The following is a 22,829-nucleotide window of genomic DNA, read 5'->3' on the forward strand; positions in this document are numbered from 1 at the left end:
GGGGTAACTGAGTGACCAGCATAATGGATGAAAAGAGACTCACTTCAAGATACATTACCTTGGAATTTCAGAACGGTGGAGAAAAAAGAAGATTCTATTATATTTCCAAAGAAAAGGGGGAAAATGTCAAAAAGGATCATATATCAGAATAGCATCAGGCTTATCAACAGCAACAATGCTTGCTAGAAGATAATGAAAGAATGCCTTGGAAATTACTACCTCAATCAAAATTCTATACCCAGCTAACATATCCATCAGGGGTGAGGGTGAGCAATAACTATCTAGAGAAATTTTCCTATTGTCAGAAAGGAGTGGAACAGCTCTGGATGGAACTGATGCTACCACTTCAATGCTAACAGATCATCTGAGGGAAACTGTATCCAAGTGATAACATTTGGAATTTGATAAATTGGGATTCATCTACTCAACATAAATTAGTGTCACCATGGACCAGATATTTGTGTTGGGACCACAGACATACAGTGCAGTATTTCTATTAGGAATCTGAATATGTCACTTGGTTCCACTGTGCCTTACTTTCTCCACTAATGAAATGGACCTGATGTTCACCAACTTTGCTTCACAAAGATGGAAAGTCAAGAGAATGAGAGATAGAGTTGTTTCAGCTCCACCAAAGGACAATGATGAACTTTGAAGTTGATGGGGAGCTCCACTCCTGGCCACAGCTGACTGGTTTAGGTGGACACGTGACTTTTCTGAGCCAATCAGAATCTTGCCCTGGGATTCTAAAGCTAGAAAGGTGATAAAAAGAAGTCAGTTTCTCTTCAGGTGGCTGGAATGGTGTTGTGTGAACTCCAGTGCTGTTTGCTTCAATATTTCATCTTCCAGTCTGAGGAGCAGAAATAGCAAGTAGGCTATAAGAAAGGATGAAGCCCCAAAAGGTGCAAGACAGTCACCCAGGTTAGAGATGTAAAGCAAGCCCTTCCTGACTTGCTAGCCATGCTCCATTGCCAACCCCATTCCTTTCATGGCATGGGCATACATTTCACAAGCTTCCACAGCAACAGTCCAACAGATCTCCCCTTTGTGACACCTCAATTTTATTTCCTAGGGTGATTAATTTTTTAGTGTGGTAAAATATATATAACATAAAATTTACTATTTTAACCATTTTAAATGCACAATTTAATGGCATTAAAAATGTTCACAACATTGTGCAACCACTACCACCATCCATCTCCAGAACTTTTTCAGCATTCCAAACATTACCCATTAAACAATAACTCACCATAAATGTACACTTACCATGTGATCCAGCCACTCCTAGGTATTTACCCAAGAGAAACAATAGTATATGTCCACATAAAGACTGATATTCAACTTCACTTATAACAGCCAGAAATGAGAAACTGTCCAAATATCCACCAGCAGGTAAATGGATAAACAAACTGTGGTATACCCATTCAATTGAACACTACTCAGCAATAAAAAGGAATGAGATATTGATACACTGAACAACATGGATGAATTTCAAAATAATTATGCTGTGTGGAAGAACTCAGACAAAAGAGTACATACTGTGTGCTTTTCTTTATATACAATTCTAGAAAACACAAACTATAGTGGCACTGTAGTGACAGAAAATGTATTTGTGGTTGTTTGTGGATGAGGGCCAAAGGAAGGAAGGCTGGAGAACTGGGGAGGAGTGGGATGGAAAAATTACAAGGGGCATGAGGAAACTTTGTTCATGACTTGACAGTGATGATGGTTTCATGGGGGGGTGTATGTATGTGTGTGTGTATATGTGTGTGTGTGTGTTATATATATAACACAGCATCAAAGTATATACCTAAACACATGCAGTATATTGTATGTCAAATTTTAACAATAAAACTGTTGTAATAAAATACTGGCTGTTAGAAGACAATGAGTGATGCCTTCCATGTCCTAAAGAAGAATTATTTGCAATCCTGCCTTCTACAACTAGTTAAACCGTTCATTGAGAAGGCAGAATAAAAATTGGACCCAAGCATGGACCCAGAAAATTTACCTGCATGTACTCTCATAGAAACTTCCTTGAGGATGTAGTGCTACTCTATGAAGAGTAGGGTGTATGAGGGCAAGATGGGTACTCTTACTTTGATGGTAAGACACAGTGTACCTTCCTAATGATCAGATCATTTAACATTGCTCCAAGGAGTGTCCTTATTCCTCATCAGTGCTGGAGATTCTTGATAACTTCCTTTATTTTTAGATTTCATGCTGACACGCTCTTTAGTCTACATTTGAAATTCTAGTGGATGCTTGATATGAGAAAAGGGGACCTATGAAAACTTCTAAATTGAGAATATCTCACTTACAAAGAGTTACTGCTATGAATTCTTTCTGACTGAGAGAAGGGAAGATCCTGGGATGGGAATGCAAGTCTTCCCCAAATTGTAAATGACCAGATGCCAAGGATCCTTAGCGTAATGAATACTGAAGATACCCACACTACATCCTTTAGGTTAAGAGTCTACCTCTCAGCATTCCCCATACATATTTTTTTCCTCTTGATTTCTTTAGAAAAATCATATCACTGTTCAGAAATATTTGCCTTTTCTCCCTGGAGGTAGCTTATTTTTCTCTGCCTCTTGGCCACTTCTTGACCACTTGGCTTGCTTTGGCCAATTAAATGTGAGCAAAAGTAATGCATATCACTTTTGAGGCAGAAGCTTTGAAAGACTTCATGTTTTGCCACACTATCTTTGCCTCGATAACATTTAACGTTTGAGACAGAGGCTATTACATCAGCTTTGGTTGAAGAGTGAAGCCAATGTGTAGCAGAGGCACAACCTACCAGCAGTGTTCAACATGTAGTATGAAATTTCACGTTCACATGTGAAATAATCTTTCTCGTTACAAGACACTGAGATTTTGAGGTTTGTTACTGAAGAATAACCTAGACTTTCCTTACTGATACAATTCCATTTTAGAGCAGCTTCTAGTTGATAATACCTAAGGAAGCATTTCAATGTCATCAGTAATGTATCTCTAAATCTCAGAGTGGGATGGCTTACTTAGGTGACAGTCTCATAAGCAAAGCTAGTCACAACCAAAAGTATGTAGGTTTTTTTTAACCTCTGAGAATCACTTCCTATCAAGTTTGGACAAAATCATTCTCATTCATTCATTTTAGAAATATTTGGACCCAATCAAATGCCAGATATTGTGTTAGGTGCTGGGGAGAGTACTGAACAAGGCAAGCACAGTTCCTGTTTCAGTAGAGATTTTATTTCAGTGGAAAAGACAGGCAATAAACAAATAATTACACAGTGATTTAAAAGCAATTGCAATAAATGCTAAGATGACAAAGTCTAGGGTATTAGTAGAACATATAACAGTGGACCTCGGTCTGGGTCATCTTTCTCTTCAGTGCCCCCAGAAATAAGTGAGTTGCCCAAAGTTTCTCAACCAGTAAAAGGGGGAGAATCAGAAGCTTGTCTTCTTACCTAGGCATTCTGTGGCCAGACCTTGATATGTGCCTTATATTTGCACCAATAACCCTACTTTCATTATTTATATTCATAGAAGGAGTCATCTGGAATTTGGATGAATCAACATACTCACCTCAGATTTTTAAAAATATTCAAAACAGAAGTATCACTGATATTGGATCAGTAGAACCATCCATGTTGGGGAAGGTTGATGTCATATGCTTGATTTTTACAAGGACAGCCAATTAAAACACTCAACACACCCAGGCTGGGCCACAAATAGATGTGTTGGCATGTGTTGCTCCTGCCTCACAATAGCACTTCAACAACAGAAACACAGCCAACTAGGTGCTTTCCTACATGGGTCGAAACATTTTGCCTGAAAGTGATAATCTTGAATATAGCAAATTTTGCCACATTCTTTTATTTTACCATGATCTAGGAATTAATCCAATTTGGCTTTATTCAATTCAAAATAAGTTTCCTAAGCACCTAGGGATACAGGGAAAACTAAGACTCACTCTCTGCTCTAAAGGAACTCACAGTCTAGCAGTGTAGTCTTTAACAAAGAGCTGCTCTTTGATTATTGGCCAGTTATTCCTTATACCACTTTCCAAAGCTCTCCCAATATGCTGACACAAGGGATTAAGAGAATTCACATTGGATTTTACTTCCTTATTTTCCATCTCATAGTGCTTCCCTTCCCTTATAACTTCGATGTGCATAAAATGGTTGACAACAACACTCTCATTAAAATCCCATTCTTTGGCACCACAGAGCTTGGAAATACTAATCATGAGGGCAGCCTTGTTAATCCAAAGGTGGGCACCCCGATTTGGACCTGCCACTAACAAGACGTGTGTCAAGCCCCTAATGCCTTGTTTCTTTTGGGGCAGGGTGTGTTTACTCATTTGTAAAATCCACCTCAAAAGCTCAAGTGTGTTCCAGCATTAAGATTCCATCCTCTGCTTTGAAATATTTATACCAAGTCACTACCATTTTCAAAAGTTACTTAAGCATTCCAAGAAGCCCTCTTGCAATAGTTTGGCTCAGCAGGCAGGGAAGCAATGATGGTCCTGTGGTATTTCCTGTTTCCCCTGAGTCTCAGAGTTTGCGAAGGAATGTGTAAGAGGACACCACGCAGGCTTTCCAGTCGGAGCGTCTTTCCTGAGCCGTGTCGCTAGGCAACCCCAGGTGTGGCATTAGACCATCCTCGTGCAAAGTGATGACGATGCAAACGTAGGGCACTGACATTTTGTGGTATTGCTCTTTGTCCCCCAGCCTCCCTCTGGGTCCTCACGGTGCTATTTCAAAGCGCTCAGTCCCAATACTCCGAACCAATGGTCATTTCAGGCGGAATCGCGACCTCTCCCTCGAGATCAGACAGCAGCCTCGCGCGTGGGACCCGCCCTGACGCCCGTGGCCCCGCCCCCACTTCCGGCCGGACCGCCGTCACGTGCCCTGACCCCGCCCCACAGACGCGGCTCCTCTGGCGTCGGCGAGCGTCCTGGCTTCCCTTCCGCCGGAAGTGGGGCGACTTTCCCTTTCCGGCTACGGGTCCCCAAGCGGAGTGGGAGGCCGGACGGGGGAGCCGAGCGGCGGCGGTGGCGGTGGCGGCGGCGGCGGCGGCGGCGGCGGCGGCGGCGGTGGCGGCGGAGGGGGAGGTAATGGCGGAGCTGGTGCAGGGGCAGAGCGCTCCGGTGGGGATGAAGGCCGAAGGCTTCGTGGACGCCCTGCACCGGGTCCGGCAGGTACGGGCGCAGCCGGCTGGCGGGAGCACGGGAGTCTGAGGCGGGGCCGGGCCGGGCCTGACGGGGAAGAGAGGGTCCGGCCTAGGGGCGGGAGGTAGCTTGGGCTGACGCTTCAGTCGGGCACGTCCTTTCCTTGGGACTCCTCTAGCCAGGAGTCGAGGGATAAGACGCCGCCGTGAGGCCCAGGCCCAGCCTGTCGGGCGGGTTTCCCAGGTGCCTGTAGCAGCTGGGAAAGGATTTGCCCAGGACTCCTACCCCATCGCGCTCCCGCGCCGGGGCTGGACCCGCAAGGCAGCCAGCTGGGATTCTGAGGTTGACCAGAATTGGGGGCTGGGGAGCTCACGTGAGGACCTAGGTCTAGACAGAAGGGAGCTGTCTCAGGCCCAGTAGCTTCTTAAAACTTGGAAAACATCCTCGTCAGACTTCCTGTATTTTAAGGGTCGAGTGGAAGGAACGCGAGGGTATTTTACTTTTGAGGGTGCTCTGGGAGAGGAGAGAGAGAAGGATATTAAATGGGTGTGGGTGGTCCACAAGACATAGAAATTCCTGATGGGCAATAGTTTTTCCTCTTTCAGGGAGCATGTGGCATTATGGAGTCATTCCAGCAGTGAAACTTGACCATCTGACAATGTCGTGAATTTTGTCAGAGTTAAATAAACTGACTTTTAAGAGATTGCAAACTTCCCTGGAGAGTATATATTGGACCTGCCAGAAAGAACTCTTTGGTTTCTGGTATGGTGTTTAGAACAGAACATGTCCTTGTATTGTGTGTGAAACTTACTGATAAATTAGCTCTAACACTTAAACAACTTCTGCTGAGTGTCTTATACTCATCATCTCTTCCTATTTAATTGTAGGCATACTAACTGATACTGTAAAAGTTGGGCTATAACTAATTACTGCTTGATTCCTAACAGAAAGCCACAGGACTCATTGTATTAGAAGAAAGTCTCCACTCGGTCGCTTGAAGATATGGTCTTTACATCTCTTTCCAGTATTCCAGGGGAGGGAACCCTACCTGTTTCCCAGATACTGACTTTTCATTTTAATACTGATGCTCCTATAGACATTACATTGGATCCCAGAACTTTCCAAACCTGTGGTTCTGCCTAAAATTTTATCCGATGACTTGTTACTTACTGCCTAGGCGCCAACCAATACAATAGTGAGTATCCATCTTACTTAGACTTCAGAGCCAACCAGTGGCTGTAATGGATGAACATGCCATCCAGCTCCCCTTCCACCACTCTGCTTGACGGCGTTACACTGCTCTCCTCTACAGTACAGGGTCCTGAACCTTGTTCTCACTGGCTACTAATATGTAATGGCTTTCACCCTGTGCTGATGTGTGACAATCACCTTGTTGGCCTCTGTATCCAGGAAGAATTATAGTCACTACCCTAAAGAGCTCAGCTCCTCAGTTTGCAGAAGGCCTGTAGTTGAACATAAAATGAATTTTGAACCATTGAGAAGACTTTCTGCTTCTCTTGAGCCAGTGGTTGAACTCGTATTCTTGGACAACCTGCTCAAGAGGGAGGGAGACCCTCTGTTAAATGCTGACCTAATGTGGATTGTTGAAGCAGTGGTGTTTACTACTAGCAGAGAAAACTTCACTGGAAATGTTCCCAGCTCTGAAATGCACCATTGACTGGAGCAGTAATAAGCCCAATGGAGACAGTGCTGTAAGTGTATTCTGAATATTAACAGCTGGAGGTCGATACTATCTCCAAGGATTTGATGGCCTTTAAAAACTAAAGAAAAAACAGGTTTGTGGCTAATTTTAGGTTTATTTATAGATTTATATTGGACAAGAATGGAATGTTAGAAATCTAAAATATTGTGTGCTTATAGTAAAGCTTACCTCAAAGGATCTCATACTATTTGGGCATCTAATGATGATGGTTCTACTTCAGCATTGTATACACGGGATGTTGCAGAGATGTGACTGGAGATAAAAGACAGTGTATTTTTTACTTATGATTGCAAAGCTTTCCCCCTCTTATATGTCCTCATAAACACCATGACAGTCTGTAAGGCCCTCATAAGTTGGTTAGGGAGCAGTAAGCTGTCTGGTGCTCAGCTATCCAGAAGATCACAATAGCATCTGAGTTGACCCTGCTGGGATTTGAGCCCGCAGTTTCTATTAAGTCTGGTATGTGGAGTCCAGCACCTAATCCACTAAGCTTCCCTCCTGGCATCTTGAAGCCTCCTCGTATATCCTTTAGACTCTTTCCAACAAAGGGGACCAGTTATTGCTATTAGTTCACTCTGAATGTGGTATTCCTGGCTCAAAAGAGAGTCTCTGAAGATGTCATATAGAATTTTAAATTTCTGCAGCAGTATGAAGTACAGTGAGTTAATAGTGTTTGGCACAAACTGATAATACAGCCGTTTTGTAGGGAGGTACACAAATATAGAAATGTGATCTGATTTAGTCCCACTGGTGAAGATCTAAAATCATCATATCCAGTTCTTCATTGGCTGGTTAGGTAAAATTAAGTGTTTCTTTAGCTCCTTGTTTAGGGAGAGCAGGATCCTAATAAGAGTAGGATGTGGTCTCAGAGCCAGACTAGGTCATCCTGTTCTGTGGCCATGCTGTGCCGTACCCTGTCTGCTGTCTGTCAGGATTACAGGGGACCTCATGGAGATTATGGGTGAACAGGTATGCATCTGTTTTGTTTAGTGTTTCTAAAAATATAAAACTGTTCCCACAAAGCCCACTGCTACCATTCGGTAGCATCCATCTTCAAGTGCACACATTTGCACGTTAACAGGACAGTGTCACACCACAGTGTACTACAGATTCCCAGCAGCCTTCCACAAGCTGAACCAACTGTCAGTCATCACCCACATAGAAGTTCTCTTGCTAAACTGCTAGTGCATTTTAAGACTTTAAGCTCCTATTTTGCCCTAGACCCAGTCGGTGCCTCTGCATTGTGTGAGTCCAGAGTGTTCTGTTCACATCAATACAGTGTAATTGGTGCCTCATGAAGTTGGCCATCATGGTGATTCTGCACCCAAATGAGTGTGACCAAGCCAGCGTAGAGTCAATAAGAAAGTAACCTGACAGATTTTTAGGCCAAGATCCTATTCTTTACCAGTGCTTTTTTTTGGAACTAGTGATTGGTATGGGGCCTCAGAAGTCCTACAGTCCTCCAGAAAATGCTTCCCAGTGCTCTGTTTCACACTTTGAGCCTGAGCAGTGAATGATTAGGCATGTGTGCTGTACACTAAGCACTAAATTTCCTTTAAGAGAATGTGCATCCACCATTTAAAGGGAAGGCCTGTGTTCACTGGCTTTTGGGTACTGCTTGAGAGATACTGCCTTTGCTCACTTAATACATGATGTTTGTGCCTCATGACAAAGTCATGTGTGCTGAATGCTGTCACTTTTACTCCACTGAGTCTACCTCAGACATGTCCAGTGGTTAAGTAGCTCAAATCATCATTTCACGAGGGACTAGCTCCTGCATGTACATTCGTTTTAACTTTCTCAAACACTTAAGGAAAACCAGTGTCTGCGGGACATCTGTGGGCTGCTCTGTATCTGTGTTTTGATGAGACCCAGTAGAGTACCTTGCAAAGAGTAAATGCTTTTTGGTGATGTGAATGAGCCCATTTGGGTCACTGCACTTCAGTGGAAGCGCTGAACTTCATATATGGTATTGAAAAGTAGATGTAAGTGAACAGTGTGTTCCACTGTATGACTCTTAACTTTTTTTTTCTCATTTTCAGCTGAGACTTCTTTATCTTTCTTTTAAAATCTGATGGCCCATATGTATCATCAAACTAAGATACAAATTTGTAGATACAAATTTGCCTAGACCAGTGTTCTCGCACTTGTGGCCGGTGGGCTGGTTAAGGGTCACAGTGTGCCTGCAGGCATGCTTTGCTTAACCCACCCAGTGCCAGTATTGAGAAACTAGAATGATTTCACATAAAAATGGAGATTTCTAGCTTAGACTTGGCCACACTGCTCCCGCGTTCTGCAGTGGCTTTATTTGGCAGGAGCTGAGTAGCAGCTGCCCCTTTGCACAGGGCATTGACTTTCTGGTTGCTTTTGTTCCCGCTACTTTGCTTTTGTTTTACACTGCCCATTGGGATGCCTACTCAGCAGTTTTTTCCCTCATCTTTTCCCAAATTGTGAGCCCATACCCTTATTTGAAATTTCTAATGGAAAGAACTCTGGATGGGGAGTTAGGAGATCTGGGTCTCCTGTAAGTAGCTGCATGACCTTGGGCTTGGTTGGCCTTTCCCAGTATATGATGCACAGGCTGTTCATAGATCCTCTGTGGAAAAGGGCTTGTGGACAGATAAGTTTGGGGAATACAGGGTTAAATAAAGGTGAATTGGCTTCTTTACTGCAGGACTTCTCAGAGTCCTTAATATGCTGCTGTGTGTTAAGTCCTAAGGGTTTGGGATATGCATTGTAAATAGGCCCAGGGTCTGTCACTTCAGACCCTTCAATACCCTCTTTTCATAAAACCAGATCACATTCTGTGGATCAAACTTCAGGAAATGTTAAGCTAGATAATCTCAATGGTCCCTTAAAGCTCAAGAACATTCAGCTCTTCCATCTCACTAGATCTGAAGAAAATTTTTGGCTGTATAATTTTGGTTCTCTTACTTTCTAGTGTGTTACGTTGGGTGTCTGTTCAGACTCCTCTCTTCTTCGGTTTTGTATGCAATCCTTTTACTCTGTTAAGAATCATCCCTCTTGAAAGTGTTTTGCATTGGAGTTTTGTTCTAAAGACACTTGGGAAAGAATAGCCAGTACTTCTTTTGGAGGCATAAACTATGCTTTTATTGCTAATATCAGATGATAGCAAATCATTCGCAAGACTGAGTAGTGTTAATGAAAATAGTATGTGATTCGGATTACCTGTCATTATTTGAGGATCTCTCAAGTCTAAGGCCTCTTGTTGGATGCTGGGCCAGTCATAATAGAAGTTTGCTGCTGGTTTTATCTTAATCGTGGAAGTAGATCCTCACAACAACCAAATGAAATAGTCAGGACAAGGGTTATAATTCTCATTTCATATTTGAAAATAATAAGCCAAAGGGATATAAAGCAATTTTCTCAGAGGCACACAAATAGTTAATATATGCAGTAGTTCTTGGACCCATGTCTTCTGCATTCTAAGAGAGACTTGGTCCCTTTACGGAGGTAGTTGGGTAGTTTTCCGTCTCAGTGAGATATCTGCAGTAGAATCTTCAAACAAAGTGTGGAAGGGATGCTGATGGAATTCGGAGGAATGTAGGGGAGAAAACTAATGGACATGTCCTCTTGAGGGCCTTTGGTGGGGGGATCCTAGCTGGAACTATATTTCAGCCTAGTGCCTCAGCTGATCATCTTAGCATTTTGCCTGCAGATAGGCTTCTCCACATCCACTTTAAATTTAGAAACCGTTTAATGAGCACCTTCTATGTGCCAAAAACACTTTGCTATGCTTTAGGAAAGTTCTTTACCACTCCTGAAATACGGATCTTGTTAAGACTGTTGAAAACTGTGAACCTCTCCTCAGATATATTTAAATAGTTTTGTGTGTAATTTCAAGAGGTTTATGAATTCTTTAAAGCTAATATCTGGAGGTCCCAGTTAAGGAGCCTTTGTCCTAGGAGTACCAAGACGATTGAGACAGGTCCACTCCCCGAAGAGCTCCCTATATTGGGGAAACAGCATAATCAAGAACTTCCTCAGTGAGGTCATGCTATTTAAAGTTAGTGTATAAAATATAGGTGAGGGAGTATTTAATTCTCCCCAAATGTGAGTACCATGAAGTTGTCGGGGAAAGCTACTAAGAAGAACTGGTATCTTACTTGGTATATAGAATTCCTTATTTTGGTTAATGTCAGTTAATAGGGCAGGATCAGCCGGGGCCCCAACTCTGAGGACAATAGCTGCCATTCATTGAACTTGTGCTGGGTGCCAGGGAAGGACTTTCCTGTAAGTCCTTTCATTTGATGGTTGCAGAATACCCAGGAGGTAGTATAGTGAAGTGGTTATTAAGACTTTGGAGTCAGTCTGTATGAGTTCAAGTTCCGGTTCTGCCACTTACTAGATTAGTGACTTTTGGACGTTATCTGACATTTTTAAGCCTCAGTTTCCTCATCTGTAAAGGAGGTCATTGATGGCGGTGATATATATATTTTTAAATAGCTGATGTTAGAAGTTAGGAAGTTAACCTTGGGAGGTAAGGGTGGGTAGTGACTGAAGGGGGCATGAGGCAGGCTTTAGGGGCTACTGGCATGTTTTGTTTCTTGATCTGGATGCTAGTTATGCAAGCATTTTAGTGCATAAAAATTCAAGCTATAGACTTATCCATGTACTTTTCTGTATTATTACTATTATTATTCAATAAAAGGTTAAAATAGCAAACATTTCTTGTTCCTTATGATGTGCACAGCATTGTGCTGGGTGCTTTATATTGTTATCTTGGTATCCCTATGGCTACAATTTCAGGCAGACTGGCTCCAAATCCCACAGAATTGAGAATAGTAGCTACTTTCTAAGGTCACACTGTGAGGATTAAATGAGGGTACCATCAGGCACTTAGTACATTTATTGATTTGATAGACTACCATCTTCATCGTAACCTAGCTAGTAGGTGCAGACCTTGGACTTGACTCTGCACCGTGACGCCAGACCATGCCCCCTGGAACTTGCTCTTAGTTACTCTTAGCCACTGGCTACAAGTCCTTTGGCCACATACTGTTTCTTCCTGCCCTGGGGGGTAGAGACTTTCAGTCCAGCCCAGGGCCCAGGCAGGGCCATTCTGAATGACTGCAGAGCAGAAGTTCCGAGGAAGCAAGATGGATTCTTCCCCTCTGGGTAGAGGTGTGAGCTCTCATCTCTACTTGCTGGACCTACAAGAATCGAGGATTGACAGTAGCTTTATTGAATAACATGGACACTGCATGCGGGTGACCTGCTGGCATTCAGATGACTTTGCCTATTTCCATTTAGTATAATGGAATAAGTCACATTTTAACAAATGTGAAGTTGTCGAAGTATTTACAGCTTTCTGTTTGGATTTATAGGGTGAACTGCTCTTGATTACAAAACCTGAAGGTTTGCACTAGGAATAGTTAATTACCATGTTTCCTAACTTTAGTGATTTGTGTACCACCCTTATGATTTTTGCCATATCAGTGAGAACCCTCAATATGCTATTTACTTCATATTTTAAAATTGTTTTAAAATTTAAATTTATTTAAAATATTTTTAAAGGAAACAAAATCACTGTCATAAGTGAAAACCTTTACAATGCATAGAAGGTAACTGTGTGAGAGAGAGAGAGAAAACATTCATCCATGCACCTCCCAAAATTGCCTTGTGTACTCTTTGAAAAACTCTGGTTTAGTTCATCCCTGCATTTTACAGGGAGCAAGACCACTGAAGATCTTGCCCAAGGTCATACACTGGAACAGCCAGCTGGAAAACCAGGACTCATGACAGACTCCTGGTCCAGTGCTCCCCTCCTCCACATTTCCACTAACTTACTGGCAGTGGAGGTTAAATGTCTACGACGTTGATTTATATTTCATCTATTACTGTGCTTAAAATAGCACAGGTAGTGAGATAACCCATTCTCGATGCCCCCCCCCCCCAGAAAATGGGAGGAAAGTGAATCAAGTAGTAGAAAATAAGAAGCAGAGGCCCCCCCAAGGGCATACTTTCAGATAAGCACTGGAGTAGCCTTGGTTTTCTTGGAATATCCTGACTTCTGTGACTCTTTATTTCCTGACCTACACCATTATTAGTTGAAAATGTACCTGACTTCCCTTAAGCAGCTACTGTGCAAAATAATCACTTACTGATATGAGAAATTGTTTGAGTTTTGTGCACTGGAAATCATTAGGTTTTAAGTCCTCAGAAAGTGGACTGTGTTTAAGAAAGTATTAGGTGGCGGGAAGGGGATTAGCCTGGTGCTGTGGTTAATAACATAGACGCTGGAGTCAGGCAGGCCTGGGCTTCGGGACTGCTCCTGCCACTTAATAAATGTGTGACTCTGGGCAGGTCACAGAGCTTCTTTGAGCCTCACTTTTCCTTGTTTTGTAGTGGAAATAATACTGCTAACCTGAAGAATCATCATAAGAAGTAAACGAATAGCATCTTTAAAATGCTCCTAGCAGAGTGCCTAGCGCATACTAAGCACTCATAAAATTGTAACTCTCATTATTTTAGTAGGCATTTAAAATAATTTCTTAGGACAAGGTTGCAGTTATATGAATAAAGGAATACATTGTTTCTTTATAGTATAATATATAGTGTAATATCAATGTAAATTATGATCTTCTCTATTATAATGTTAAACTCACGTCTAACATTTGTTTAGCCAGGGTTCAAATGCAGTTATTGATTTCAGAGCTACACCTCTTAATCATTATTCTATACACCTTTCTCTTAGTGGAAATTTCCCAAATTATAGATACCTGAAGCAAACATGATTTAAGAACAGTTTGAAAGCCTCAGTCACTTAGGAGGCTTCTTGCTGCTTTAATCAAAATTAGGAACCGAAAGCTACTGTAACACTTTTAGCATATTGGCTTTGGGAAAAAAAACTACATTCAAGCAACATAATTGAACTATATCAATTAGAAGGAAGGCCACGGACTCAGGAATAACATCTTAGCTACTTTGAAAGGAGGGGAGAAAATCTGGAAGCCAAGATGCTTCATCAGAAGGGGATAGAGAGAGCGCCTCATGTGTAGAGCTGACGTTCGGGGTCCTGTCTTTGAGAGTGGTTTGACATGCACACTGTTAGGGGGACTCCACTGATAGTCATACCCCTTTCTTTTGTGGTTTGAGGTCATCCTCACTGTCTGCAGGGAATGTTTTGGTCTGCCTTTAAACAAACAACTGGACCAATAATTGTGAAGCACACCCCCTCCCGCCATTAGCCATTTACTGCTCAGTTTTTTGTGGCAGATGAAAGGGTCTCTGTGGGGCATAAGCCCCTGCAGTATTCTCACCTTTTAATCCACCTGCTTTCCCAGCTGAGTCCTTAAAGATAATTTTTGCATTTTATGTAAGTAGCTGACCTCCACAAGCTCATCCAAAACAAATATAGAGAACAAGATTGCAAGTTGGTAGTAGAATGCTGTTAGGCAAGATTTATACAGTATTTTGTTTTAGAGCAAATGGCCACTTGCCCTGAGATTTGGATATAAGATATGGGGTTTCTACCAGCAGTCAATCTTAGTATTTTAATTATTTACCTAAAACAATATTTTAAAATAAGCACCTATCCAGACTACTATAATCTGTAGCCTAGACAGGGCAAACTTTTTCTTTAAAGGTCCAGATAGTAAATTATATATATGTGCCGGGGAGGTGCTCTGCACACCATATGGTCTCTGTGAAATGGGTGTGGCTGTGTTCTAATAAAACTTTATATATAAAAGCAAGTTGTCCGCCAGCCATAGTTTGCTGACCCCTGGCCTAGGATACCTTCTAAATGGTCATCCCACTCTTGTCCCCTTAGAATCTATTTTCCTTATCCAGATGCATCGTTTAAAAATATAAATCAGCAAGTTACTTTCCTTACTAAGCCTGTAGTTGCTTCCCACCCCCCTTCTTATAAAATCCAAGCCTCTTCCCATGACCTGTAAAGCCCTATGTCTACTGGCCCTTGCCCACCCCTTAGAACCCATCTAGTTCCTTCTATTCTAGAGATGCTAACTTCTCTTTCAGGTTCATACCTACCAAGTTTGCTCCTGCAGCAGTACATGCTGTTCCCTCTGCCTGCAATGCCCTTCCTCATCATTTAGGTCTCAGATCCCATGTCAGCTCACAGCAACCTTCCCTGATCACCCTGTTTAAAGTAGCTCTCCTGAAGACTCTGTATGTCATTGTCTATTCTTACTAGTATCATGCTTATCACCAGCTGAAATGATCAATTTATTGATTAGCGTGTGTGCCTGTGACTCCCCACTGACTGCTGACTCACAGTAGGGGCCTGCTTATTCTCTTTCACTGCAGAGCCCAGCACATAGTAGGCACTCAGCATTTGTCGGGTGAATTGCCTTGTTTTACAGCCCTGGTTTTGTGAAGTGCTTTCTAGTGTACAAAGCTCCTTTGTGTTCAGAGTGTGTTGCAGATCTTTTCAAAAACTGTGAAGCAGATGGTATTATATCCAGAGGATCTGATGCAGTGAGAAAAGGGGCTTGCCCAGCATCAGAGAAGTAGTAGATGGAGGGAGGAAACCTGACCTGACCCCGGGATACCTGGCATTTTAATTCTTCCTTTGGTTTTCAGTATCATGATTACCTTTGGTTGTTATTTTTTTAAAGTAATTCATGTTAGTCCCAGAAGGTCTCAGACTCCTGGGCACATTTGTACAACGTTGGGAAATCTACCAGTAAAGACTTGGCTCTATAGGCATCTCGTGCTAGTTGCTCCCCGCTCCAACCCACCCCTGCTTGTTAGGCTTTACTTAGGGACTAACCTCAAGAGCCGTTGTAAACATTCCTTTGATTAAATCAAGGAGTTGTGGAAAATCGCGTTTAATTCCTAATGAAAACAAAGGAGATAAGTATAAGAAGTTCTACCATAGCATTTGTTTCTGGGGGAAAAATTTAATAGCTATGTTCTGTTCTTTAACTGACAATAAATACTAAAAGTTAGGATAGCTCTCAGAGGTTATCTCAGTTTCCCCAGTGCAAGAATCCTCCTGAACTGGTCTGGACACAGTCACTCCCCTCGCCGTTTGGACTGCCAAGAGCAACTTGTTGTGTGTTTCTGTAGATTGCATCATCACTTTAGAGGGGTTAAAGTTAATAGGACGAATACATTCCTAAAGAGTTGTCACATTTGAGCAAACATGGCCTTTTAAATATTTGGGGGGAATTTGTTTCTTAAGGGATTCCTGTGTCAAAGCCTTTTGGACAAAATTCTTTGTATTAAATGATATTCTTGTATTTTAAGCAATGACTTAAAAATTTGCTTATAGAAGACAAATTTTTGGAAGTATATTTCTAAAGGCACATTATTATCAAGACCAAAAGCATAAAATTAATAGCGCAAAGTCCTTGTTCTGTCACGACATTGCTTCACACTCATCTCCGTCGGGGGGAGAAATGGGGTAACAGCCCTTTGAAAAAGACTCTTGTCTTTCTCCCTCGATGGAGCTGTGATTTGTTACTGAGTATTTAAATCTGATTCTCTCTGTAGATTGCTGCTAAAATTGATTCAATTCCTCACTTGAATAATTCCACACCTCTTGTGGACCCCTCAGTGTATGGCTATGGAGTACAAAAACGGCCCTTGGATGATGGAGGTAAGTTGCTGTAAATATCTTTGCCTTTCAGGTGAACCTGCCAGTTAGGTTGGAGTCTTTGTCAGGCATTTCTTTAACAGCTTTCTCCAGCGTCACTCTCTGAAGAAGAATGGTTCAGGGGAAATATTTAAGATGATTTTCTTCTGCAATTCTCCAGCATTTGAGTTCTTATTTGCCTTAATAATACTGGAATCACTTCATCTGGGCTGTAAGGTAAAAGACTTGGTCTTTTGAGCATCAGCTGGGAAATAATTTGACTGATTCAAGAGTTTTGTTTGATTTAGCCCTCTTATTCCAGCACACACGTGGGAATCGAAGTTTTCACTTCTCTCCAAAGAAAAGCTAAGATTTGGTGCATGGCTGTGGGGAAGCTGTGGCTATATACTGACCTTAAAGAAAGGAAAGGGGAGCAGTAACCTTTCTGCAGTCTGTCTGCTTACTTCACCATTCCCATTTAAGACAAGCTCTTTCTAGAAGCATCCATTGTTCTTTCATCCATTTGTTCATTTATTTCATTGGTTGGTTTGTATACCCTGCTCCATCCCTCAAAGAATTTGAGGCCACTTAGAAGTACCTGTCACCAGCACTTGGCAAAGAGGATCAGATGTGTTTCTGCAGAAAACTTGGGCTTCCTTTATCATGTTTCGTCTCTCACAAAGTGTGACTGTAGAGGGGGCGCTGAAATGTACTAGTTGCACGTGAATATGCACATGGTGGGTGGGCCAGTGTCTTCTCTTTCTGTCCTTCTCTCAGTCTGCACATGTCATGTATGTGTGTTCATATTTCTGTGATGTATTAAGTGAAAAAAATCAAGGTATACAGCAGTAGGTATTATGTAATTTTCTTCTCCCAAAAAAAGTGCATGTTTTATTTTCATAGAAAAAATGTAATTTGGCATGACTGGCAGCTCTGATCTCTTTGGGTATTCTGAAAGAAAAGATTGCCATTGTTTTTAGATGCGGGAACCTTTTTGGAATAATTGTATAGGTTCACACTATGCAGATTTTAAGGGGACAAAACTCATTTGGGTGTAAAAGTTCTTGTCTACATAAAAAAAAATTATGTTTATGATCACAGACAGAAAATCTACCCCAGGGCCGTTGGAACTAAGGTGACCATTTAAACTCTGCAATGGTACCCGATGTTAGTGATGCCGTATTTGTGATTTCTTAGACCAGATACGAGTGATTGCATTATCTGCATTTTTGCCTTAGGAAGAAGCTGTTATTCAAAGTAACCTTTCTACCTTTTGGGAGCAATCATGCTTCAGTCCCTCTTATGGGACATCAATATAAAAATTACACTAAGTTGTCTGGCTCTGAGCACATGTCTCATTAATGGACAGTGTCTCTCTGGCCCACTGTTTCCAGAAATTGAGATCAATACATTCCATAGCTCTCGGCCTTGTGTTTGCCTACTGCATGGTGTCAAAGTGTAAAACTTGTGCCGTAGAGAACAGAACTTGTATCTAGGTCCTTTGTAAAATGATCACCTAAGAGTTTGCAGATGAAACCTCTGATGTCTTAGCCTTTTTTCTCCATTAATCCTGTGCACACTCTAGCTGGTAAGTCACCAGTAAATCCAGAGTCTCTTAACGTTCCAGTTCATTGTTTTATTGTGTATTGTCACCTTTTTTTTTTTTTTGAGAACCATAATTTTTTGCATGTCTGCCTTTGGATGACTAAGTCCTCGTACTCACAAGATGAACACAGTTTCTCTTCGTCCTCCTTCTAAATATTAAGTCTTCTTACAGTAGGAAAGAACCTTTTTGCATCAGGCCAGGTCTCCCATCATCCCCAGGCCTGTGTCTTAAGTAACACCAGACTGTATTTGAAGTACAGGAAATTTCCCTCAGGCTTTTTACATTCTGCACTACACTTGGCATTTGATAAAGTTAATCCTCTATTCTGTTTAAATAACAGAATTACAGAGATTACTTTTCTCCAAGTGAGTCTCTACGTGTAGAATTTGAGGTTTGTTGTTGAGCTTAGGGAGAGCTGGGCACTTTGGGCCAGCCACCACCTCTTTGTCAGCTGTCTCCTGACAGGGATAAGGTCACTGGGCCAGTTGTATTCTCTTGAATAAATACGTGGATAAACAGATCCTGTCAAGGAAAGGGATGCTTGTGTTTACCCAGCAGCTTGCTAAGGGTTACAGTCATGTTGTTTGTGAGATGAAAGTTAAGAAAAGCAGAGACCACGACAAGCAGGAATCCTGGCACTTTTTTTGTTAGCAATAAAGATTTCCAAAGGCTTTGCAAGTTTTTTGTTTGTTTTGGCTTGGGTTTGTTGGGGGTTTTTTGTTTTGTTTTTTGTTTTTGTTTTTGTTTTTGTTTTTGTTTTTGTTTTTGTTTTTGTTTTTGTTTTTGTTTTTTGGACAGGATCACTTCTTTGGCAATATGAACTTTCTAACTTTCCTGTGAAGCCAGGTTCTTTAACCTTTTGGAGGTTAAAGTTCAGTCTCCTAGAAGTTTTTGGAGGTGATTTTTGTGTCTGTTTAAAAGTGCTTCAACTCTTAAGTTAACCAGAAAGAACCTTAACGTAGGGCTTATTCAGGACATTGAGGCTGGCAAACAAGTGTATGAATGAGAGGGATTGAAAAAAGTGCCAGACGGTCAAACAGGGGAAGGTTTGTTCTTGACATAGAAGGGGTTTTGGGCTAGTTGTGTTCCACGGCAGTTTTGAGTTGTCTGTCCGACTGCCTCACCAGCCTGCGCAGAACCCAGCAGGAGTTCAGAGTGCAGCTTTTAGACCCCGCCTTGGTGCCCTGACCTGGGAAGAGCAGTCATTCTACTGGCCTCCAGCTTCAGGTAAGGTAGTTTTAACTATCAGCATCTTTAGTCTTGACACCTATGTTTTTAAGCCTTTGAGGTGCACCCTACCAGTTCAGAAAGCTCGCTGCTGATCTCAGCAACATTTCCACCTGGTACTTTCTTCATGCTACCCCTGGAGCCAGTCAAGCCAGCTGCATCCCTCTGCTCTGTGACTGCTTTCGGTAACCAGGGGCCCAGCCCCTCCTAAGCTGGCCAGCGCAGCCCTGCCCTTCTGGCCTCGCGCCCTGCAGCAGCCTGGTCACATTCTTCTCTTTGCTTTTCCGGAAGCGCTTCCCCCATCCCAGCTCTTCACCTGGCTCACTCCCAGCCTTCAGTCTCAGAATTGATGCGGCTTCCTCCTGGAAAGCTGTCCTCATCCTCATCTTTTGACTTTCTTCAGTGCCCTGCTGAGGTGCCACCTAGCCTCTTTATTTTCTCTCATCCCCTTTTCCCTTCTTCCTCCCTTTTTCACATACCCACCTCACCAGGGGCTAGTAAATTGCACTCTGCTCTGACTTCCAAAGCAGTTCACTTGTCCCCTCCTTGGGGCACATAGCTTCTGCTTTGTTTCTGCAGGTATGAGGGTACATCACCTCCCTCTCCTGCTACATTCTACCTGCTGTGATCACAGGGACGGTTTCTCTATTTCCCTACCTACCTCATAGAGTGGGTGAGTAAACGCTTGATACTTAAATTCTCCCTCTGCATATCCTATGATTAGCATTTAGGAAATTTTGGAAAAGTAAGCACCAGACGTAAGAGAATAGTACTAGCTAAGTTGTTTAGAAGTACAGATTTAAATTTAATCAGAATCAGAAGTTGACAAGCTTTTTCTTAAAGGACCATGTAGTAAATATTTTCGGCTTTCAGGCCCGATGGTCTGTGTCCCACCCACTCAGCCCTGCCGTTGGAGCTGGAAAGCAGCCACGGATGATGCGTAAACAGTGAGCGTGGCTGCGTGCCAGCGCCTCGTTTGTAAGCGGACAGCGGGCTTTCAGGTATAGTCTGCCAACCTCTGATCTAAAATCAGCCTTGTTAAATGATTAACTCTAACACTTGCTTACTCTTAATCTAGGAAGGTGTGCAGAGGGTCCCACCTTCCTCTTCCTTAAACAAATCTCCCTGTCTCAGGTTCCATTCTCTAACTGCCTCAACTACCCAACAGAACACATGATTTCTCATGTTCACTGTAGAGGTGTTTGGCAGCTGGAAAAGGCTCTTCTCCCACTGTCCCCTCTATATTTCTAGGAGCAGTGGAAGCATCTTCAGTTTTTCACCCCAGGAGAGCTTTAGGTAACCATGTCCCCTTGAGCGTTTTGAGTTGAATCAAACAGACCACACTCTTTCCCTGTCCTCTCTGTAGAGGGTGGCATCAAAGTCAGAACTTCGGGTGGAAAAAGCACTGTTCCTGCCTTTGCCAGGGGTAGGTGTAACCCTGGTGACTTTGAAAATATCCCTGCCCTTTCTACCAAAGACTTCTCTTTGATATTTATGTAGTACCTTTTTAGATTTACCACACTTTCTAATTTCATATTGTTTGTATTGATGATCTTCTTGTGGAGTGAAGGAAGAAGAGTTTTAGGTGTACTAACGAATTATTTACAGGAAGGTTGGAATAGAATATTTCAAGTTTTGTTTCAGCACTCAGTGGCAAAAGGCAAAGAGAGGGGGGGAAAAAGAATGAAGAGGAAACATTGTCTCAAATTCCAGGCTTTCAAGGAGAGGAGAAAGAGGAGAGGGAAGAGAGGTTCCCGAGCTCAGCGGTGGTGCGGGCCAGGGTCCTTGCAGGCGCATAGTGGGGCGTCTGGACTGTGGCCTCTGTGCGCACCTCATCAGGCCAGGCCCTGCGAGTGCCTGAGTCTCTACTTGGGAGTGAGAGGAAAATGCATCTCAGGGATGTGGGTACTTTCCCTACCTGGAGGGTAATCATGGATGCTGCAGGGGTGAAGAGCCAAGAGTAAAACTCAGTTCCTGAGAGTCCGAGCGGTGGGGAAGATCTGCTTTTCACAGAGTAGGGACGGGGTCAGGGGTGTCGTCAGCAGTGACGTCCTCCCGGGGTTAGGGGGATGCACTGGTTTCACGGAATCCTTCTCCACCTCTTGTACTTCTGTGCATCCTTTCCTAAAATGGATCTCTCTGAGAAGTGTGTCTGCACTGGGGACACCACACGGGCCCTTCTTTCCATCCTCCCCCTTTTTTTTCACATCACCTTTGATTTGTGGTGGTTCATCACTGGGAGTGGTAAAATCCTCAGATGCCTCAAAAGGGGTGAGTCCAAGATTTTGAGTGGGGAATCCCAAGATGATAAAGCATGAGAGTCTTGGTGAGAGATATTAAAAAAGACAGGGCCTAATTTATTTTTATCCAGATAGCAACTCACGGCAAAGGCTCGTGTTATCCCCTCCTCCCTCCCCTCCATACGGTCTGTCCATTTTAGAATTATAATTCAGAAGTGATTGAGAGTCACAGGGCTTCACGTTAACACAGGTGTGAGTTGGAAACAGGAAGTGAGTTTTCTCTTCCCTGGCAAAGTATGATCTGACTGGTTGGTTTGACGGTTGGCTAAGCCAAGTAGATGAAATGGTAGACATTTTCCATGAAGATGAATGAGCTATATCTCCTGTGCTGCAACAGAGCTGTAATTGAAGTGTATACAGTCCCTGAATGTTATTTGTACCTGCTAACCTAGGGAAGAATTTAATTTTCAAATCAAAAGGGGTTCATAGCTTTTTGAATTTCTTTCAGGGAATATATGACCCAGAGTGGCTCTTTACTCTGGTAGATGTGAGAACCACCTTATAAGCTTTTAAAAACACATCTTATGTTGCAGTCTCTCTGGAAAACTTAAAAAACTAAACATGCACTTGCCATTCAGGCCAGTTACACTCCTGGGCATTTATTCCCAAGAAAGGAAAACTTGTGTTGACACAAAAATGTGTTCACAGATCTTGATAGCAGCTTTCTTCCTAATAGCGCCAGACTGAAAACAGCCCAGATGTCCTTCAACAGGTGAATGGTTAACAATCTGGTATATCCATGGTACCCACGGGATGCCACTCAGCAATGTAAGAATCAAACCATTGATACCTGCAGCAGCCTGGTTGGATGTCCAGGGAATTGTGCTGAGTGAAAAAAGCCAACCCCAAAAAGCTATTTTATTTTTTAATAAACCTGGTCATGACCCCCGAAATTGATTTCATAACCACTGGATGAAATGAAAATAGGGCATAGTGCTGTAAATAAGCATTCTAGCCTTTATTTTTCCTCTTAATTTTCCTCCAGAGGTTCTTGGATAGGCTCTTGAACTAGGGAGGGGTGCAGGTGGGGTTCCTAGCATCGCCGCCGCCTGGAGATGAGGCGAGGTTGCTGCTCATCGTGGAGTGCTCTCCTTTCCCCACTAGACTTGAAGCTTCTTGAAGACAAAGATGACCTTGCTCACCGTTTTATCCTCAGGACCTGGCACAGTGCCCAGTGCCTGAAAGGCGTGAGGGGTGCAGAGGCCACGCGGACCCTTTTCTGAGGGCTCGGGTGTGACTGCGCCTTCATT

At 42.7% G+C, this 22,829-nt stretch overlaps 1 protein-coding gene across 6 annotated transcripts in view; it reads left to right on the plus strand.

Moving 5' to 3' along the window:
* The first annotated feature begins 5,025 nt into the window (after positions 1-5,025).
* Positions 5,026-22,829, plus strand: part of FUBP3 (far upstream element binding protein 3) — a 47,924-nt gene continuing 30,120 nt past the window's right edge. The window contains exons 1-2 of one of the 6 annotated variants that reach the window (XM_074362407.1): positions 5,026-5,188; positions 16,365-16,470. In XM_074362407.1, the coding sequence (XP_074218508.1) occupies positions 5,105-5,188; positions 16,365-16,470 (190 nt within the window). In that variant the 5' untranslated portion in view covers positions 5,026-5,104. Of the gene's footprint in view, positions 5,189-16,364; positions 16,471-19,179; positions 19,280-19,347; positions 20,281-22,829 lie in introns of those variants that run through there. The other 5 variants (XM_074362405.1, XM_074362403.1, XM_074362406.1 and 2 more) reach the window with 5 other exon arrangements.

The sequence above is a fragment of the Camelus bactrianus genome, chromosome 4 (genome assembly GCF_048773025.1).
Source record: "Camelus bactrianus isolate YW-2024 breed Bactrian camel chromosome 4, ASM4877302v1, whole genome shotgun sequence".
NCBI lineage: Eukaryota > Metazoa > Chordata > Mammalia > Artiodactyla > Camelidae > Camelus > Camelus bactrianus.